The 6,000-nt window shown below is 45.3% G+C and overlaps 1 protein-coding gene across 1 annotated transcript in view; it reads right to left on the reverse strand.

The window, feature by feature from the left end:
* LOC132388572 (protein angel homolog 1-like) overlaps positions 1 to 5,180 on the reverse strand; it is a 54,497-nt gene extending 49,317 nt beyond the window's left edge. The window contains exon 1 of the mRNA XM_059960951.1: positions 5,026 to 5,180. Coding sequence (XP_059816934.1) covers positions 5,026 to 5,089 — 64 coding nt within the window. The 5' untranslated portion in view covers positions 5,090 to 5,180. The remainder of the gene's footprint in view (positions 1 to 5,025) is intronic.
* Positions 5,181 to 6,000: the final 820 nt, after the last annotated feature.

A 6,000-nucleotide genomic window follows, 5' to 3' on the forward strand; every position in this document is an offset into this window, starting at 1 on the left:
ACTAATGGAAATTGAGTGCCTGTACACAAGTTAACAGAAAAGACACATTAGCCACTGTAAGGAAGTGTTTAAGGAAATTAAAAAAATAAATTGGATAGAGGGAAGTTGAAAGAAAATATTTTCATCCAAAGGGCAATGTGTATTCAGAACTCAATCCCCAAATGAAAACCGGAGGTATTAAAAATTCCAATAGCACACAAGAGTTCAATAGCACACAAATGCCATAAGTTTCAATGATTCTGTAAATTCCAATCATCATAAAAATTTACTTCCTAATTTAAAAATTCTCCATCTTGCTTCTTACACTGTTAACTATTTTGTTTTTCAAAGATTTCCTAGGAAGCACATTTCACTGCACTGTCTCTCTCTCACTGACGTTTTCCCAGGACTACACCATTAAACTCCTCAGATCCCCTCTTAAATAATAAGATCCTTCAAGAACTCAAGGTTCATATCAAACAAACCACCCTTACCTCATTACAGATTTCCTGACATCAAACTTAATAAGCAAAGGCTCAGACTAACATTACATCCAAGAACACATCTGTGTTTTCCACCAAGAAACAAGGGCTGCCAGACAATCCTAATTCCAAATTTAAAGATTAGATTTGTCACATGTACAGTACAGTTTATGGAAACACAGTGAAATGTGTTATTTTGTTTCAAAATCAGATGGGCAAGGACTCTGTTGGGCCACCTGCAAGTGTTGCCATGCTTCTTGCACCAACATAGCATTCCCACCCCTCACCAACACTAACCGTACATACCCGGGTTGTGGGAGGAAGCTGGAGCACCCAGAGGAAACCCACACGGTCTCGGGGAGAATGTACAAACTTCATACATGCAGCGGGACGAATTGAAAAGCACTGTAGTGATGCATTAACCACTACACTACAGCGTCACCCTCCAGCCAAAGCTCTATAGACATAACACTTTCATCCTCTTAATTTTTCCCAAGTATAGTACAGCCTAGAAACAGGCCTATCAGTCCACAGTGTGTATTGACCATAACGCCGAATTAAACGAAACCAATCTGCCTCTACATGATCCAGATTCCTCCATTCCCTGCATATTTATATATCTATCTCAGTGCCTTGTAAACGGCACCATCATGTCTGCTTCCACTACCACCACCGCTACATATTCCAGGCTTCCACCACTTTGTGTAACAAAATCTGCCCTGTGACATCCTCTGGTATTTGAGATTTCCATGCTGGGAAAGATTCTATCTACCCCATCCATACCTCTTAATAAACTTCTATCAGATCTTCCCTCAGCCTCTGACACTACAAAGGAAACAACCCAAATTAGTCTAACCTCTCACCCTCTAATCCAGGCAGCATGCTGATGAATCTCTTCTGCACCCTCTCCAAAGCCTTTATATCCTTCCTCTAATGAGGTGGCCAGAACTCCGAGCGTGGCCTAACCAAAGTTTGTTACAGCTACAACATGACTTCGTGACTTGTGTACTCATTGTCCTGACAGACGAAGGCAAGCATGCCATATGCCACCTTTACCCTGTCTACTTGTGTTATGTTCACTGAGCTATAGACGTGCTGTCTGTACATCAAGGCTCCTAAGTGTCCTGCCTTTCACAGTACACTCTCCCCTTACATTTGAGCATAAAAAAAAGTTACATGAGCACACAAACTCCTCAAGCCTACTCTGACGTTTAGTAAAATCAACCTGATCCAATTAACTGATTACAACTTCTTGTAAATACCTACATGCCTCAAGAAGCCAACACCTATAAATGATCCCTACCATCCGGGCCATGCCATCTTCATGCAGCTGTCATCAGGCAGGAGACATAGAAGCCCAAACTCCCACACAACCAGGTTCACAAACAACTACCTTCCTTCAACCATTTAGTTCTTGAAACAACCTGCACAAGCCTAATCACTACCTCAGTATAGAAACATTACAACAACTTTTTGCAAAATAATGGACCTTTTGGTTTCTGATTTAAGACAGTGCTGGTGAAGCACAGCAATGACTTGCTGGCAGCAAAAACAAATATTAATTACTTTATTAATCATACCTTTTCTCAGAAACAAACACTACAATCAATGGCCCATAACTTCCCTTTCAGAGTCGAACTTTTGAACCACCTATACAACCTGGCAATATCTGCACTATGAATTTAGTTCTCGAAAATGCAGGATGGTTGCGGCATAGCACACGTGGGTCAAATTGAGGCAGGAGGGTCTGGGCCCGGGCCCGACACTGGGAAATGAGCCATCGCTGGAGTGGACTTGGAGGTGATTTGAAACAGCAGAACTGAGGCAAGATAAAATCGAGGCAATGGCTCCAGGCCCAAGAGCAAGGACCAAGCCGGGGTTACACCAATTTACGCACTGAACTAAATTGGAAAGTTCGGGTATGGGCTGAATCGAGGTGGCGGGTCTCGGACCCAAGAGTACATTGAAGCTGCATGGTCCAGGTCCAAGAGCAAGGAACTGCTTGGCCGACTTAAGCACCGGGCCAGACTGAAAAGGTCAGGGAGTCAAGACTGGAGGCAAGGGATGGGTCGGTTCTCAGCTCACTGCTCTGCGAGGTTTACTCATCTCTGCACTGAACTGAGGCTGCGACCTGCAACTAACGGGCTCCTGGATTGATTGCAATGATAGCTGGCTTTATGGCTGTGGACTTACTTTCATGAATTTCAGTTCTAAATGTTTTATTGTTTGCATTATTTTTTCCCTGCACTTTTGGTGTTTGGTGGTCTTTTTTTCAATGTATTCTCTTGGGTATCTTTGTTTTGTGGCTGCCTGTACGGAGACGAATCTCAAAGTTGTATATAGTACACATACTTTGAACTTTGATCTGAATTTGTTCTTTCTCATTCAAAAATTGTATGATTTTTATATTTCTTTTGCAAATACTGCTTTTCTCATACTATGTGCCTGTGATGCAAGTTTTTCATTTTACCTGTGCATACATATTCTTGTGCATGTAACACTCCACATTTCTTCCAACCATTCATCCTCTCACTCCTCACCTACGTCTACCTCTGCTATAAAAATATTTAATGTCACTCCTTCCATCACCCTTAAGAGTTCCAAATAGCCTCAAGTGCAGAAAAAAAGTCAGTTTATATTTCCCCTCCATCGATGCTGCCAGACTTGCTCAGTTCCTCTAGCACTGTGTTTATTGCTCCTGATTTCCAGCATCTTTTGCACACATGTCATATTATCTTATATGTCGTTATATACAGATGACCACATATGTTTAAACAGTGATCGAGATTTTCTTTCAAAGGAAAAGGGAAAATATCATCTCCACATCCTCCCTTTCAGGATCATATATTTCAATCAAATCCTTTCTTGCAATCCTGATCTTGAGCAGCTAGGCCTCCAGCCTATCAAACATTTCCTCAAAAGAGTTTGAAGGGTACTGATGGGGTAAATGCAAGCAGGCTTTTCCACTGAGGTTAGGTGAGACTAGAACCTATCTTTAAGGTCATGGGTTAAGGGTGAAAGGTGAAATGTTTAAAGGAAACCTGAGGGTGGTGTGAGTGCAGAACGAGCTGCTGGTGGAAGTGGGAGATGCTGATTTGACTGCAACATTCAAGAGAAGTTCGAATAAGTACATGGATGGGAGGGCTAATGGCCCAGGTACAGATTAGTGGGACTAGGTTGAATTCAGCATGGATTAGATGAGTTGAACGGCCTGTTTTTGTGCTGTAGTGCTCTATGACTCGCTATACATTCCACAATTTAGTGCAATAAAACATCTTGGAACTGCTTCCAACACATATACATACTTCCTTAAATAGGATCAATACTGAACAAAGTACTCCAGATGTGTTCTTACCAATAGCTGAAGTATAACCTCTCTAACTTTGCAAATCTCCTGAATACAGTGGATAACATTCTGAAGGTTTTCCTACTTGCTTGCTGTACCTGCACTTTGAACCACCAATCTACCTTGTCACTGCCCTTGCACTCTTTACCTGCACTGCACTTTTTCCTGCAGCTACAGCCGTTTCTGCATCCTGTTTTTCTTTTTGCTACCTCAATGTACTATTGAGGAATGATCTTAAAGCACAGAAGCTGGAAATCTCTGCAGCACCCACAAAATGCTGGAGGAACTCAGCAAATCAATCCAAGGAAGAAATAAATAGTCGACCTTTCAGGCTGAGACCCTTCATTAGGGGTCCTGATGAAGGGTCTCAGACAGAAACACATTTCCCTCCATCGATGCTGCTTGACTTGCTGAGTTACTCCAGCATTTTGTGTATGGTATATAGCATAATCCAAACGCTTAACACACAAAACAAAAGCATTTCACTGTACGTAACTGTAGTAAACCAATCGCAACTAAATTGGTATAATTGGCAGATTTATTACTGTTAGATGTGTAGAGGCATAGTGAAAAACATGCCACACATACAGATCATGACATTCCAAAGTACATTGAGGTAGCACACAGAACAATAACAATGCAAAATAAAGTGCAGTACAGGTAGACAATAAGATGCAATGCCAGAATGAGGTACACTGAGGTCACGAATCCACCTTTAATAAGAATGTCAATACTGTAAACAGCACTCCAGATGTATTTTGACTCGTTATAAGTTTTACCTACTTTTGCAGACATGTCCCGATACAAACGATAATATTATTTTCCCCATTACCTGGCAATTCTACACCTTTTGTTACTTTCCCTGAATAATAACGGGGTTCGGGGATAGGAGTGAAAAGGACGAAAGGGCAGATGTGAGGAGGGTACGGGGTAGGGATGAGGAGTTGAGGAGAGGATTTGAAAAGGTTGGGGGGGGGGGACCCAAGGGAACAGGGAGATGGAAGGTGGGAAGGTGACGGGGACGTATAGTCGGTGATGGTGAAAGGATCTGAGAAATAGAGGGGAGGGGGCAAGATCCCGGGATACCCCGAGGCCAGGCCTCAACCCAAACGGCGCACAGGGCAACTGGCCCGGGCGGCTGGAAGGGGCGAGAGCCAGGCCCGGCCGCCCTCCCGCTCGCAGAGAAAGCCCGGTCCCGGCCGGCCCGCCGCCGCCCACCTGTGATCCAGCTGAGGAAAGTGGCGAGCGGCGCCAGGACATAACACAGCAAGGAGCCCACCATGCCGCCGCACCAAGCATGCGCCGCAGCCGCCGCTTTGTTGGTGGAGGCAGGGCGGGGCGGGGCGGGGCGGGCTGGAGTTTACTGATCCCGGAGTCGTGGGTGTCACCAGTCTGGGAGCTCGGAGCTGAATTTAGGACATTTCCTGTGTGTGGGTGGGGCGATCCCGGAGTTCGGGGGTAGAAGAGCTCTTGGAGTTTGACCTGCGGTGGGGGGTGGGGCAGAGATCCCGGAGTTGGAGGGAAGGGGACATTCCGGAGTGAAGAGGGTGTCTGGTGTCCCGGGGGTTCCCAGAGTGGGGGAACCCTGGGTGATCCCGGGCGGGAGGTATCGAGAGGGCGCGGGGAGCCACGGGACGAGGCAATCCTGGTGCTTGGCGGGTCGCCCACTACGAGATATCGCCGGTTATCGTGGAGCAGAGTACAGTATATACGAGGAAGGAAAGATAGTAAGAGATTTGAAAGTAGAGGGGGGAGGGGGAAATGCGAAATGATAGGGGAAGACCGGAGGGAGTGGGATGAAGCTAAGATCTGGAAAGGTGATTGGTGAAAGTGATACAGAGCTGGAGAAGGGAAAGGGACCTTTCCAGCTCTTAGCTTCATCCCACCCCCTCCGGTCTTCTCCTATCATTTCACATTTCCCCCTCTCCCCACTACTTTCAAATCTCTTACTATCTTTCCTTTCGGTTAGTCCTGACGAAGGGTCTTGGCCCGAAATGTCGACAGCGCTTCTCCCTATAGATGCTTCCTGGCCTGCTGTGTTCCACCAGCATTTTGTGTGTGTGGTAGTTAGAGAAGTCAATGTTCATGCCATCAGGTTGGAGGCTAACCCAGCCGGTATATAAGGTGTTGTTCCTCCAACCTGAGTTTGGATTCATTTTGACAGTTGAGGAGGCCAGGGATAGACATATCAGA

The sequence above is a fragment of the Hypanus sabinus genome, chromosome 2 (assembly GCF_030144855.1).
Source record: "Hypanus sabinus isolate sHypSab1 chromosome 2, sHypSab1.hap1, whole genome shotgun sequence".
NCBI lineage: Eukaryota > Metazoa > Chordata > Chondrichthyes > Myliobatiformes > Dasyatidae > Hypanus > Hypanus sabinus.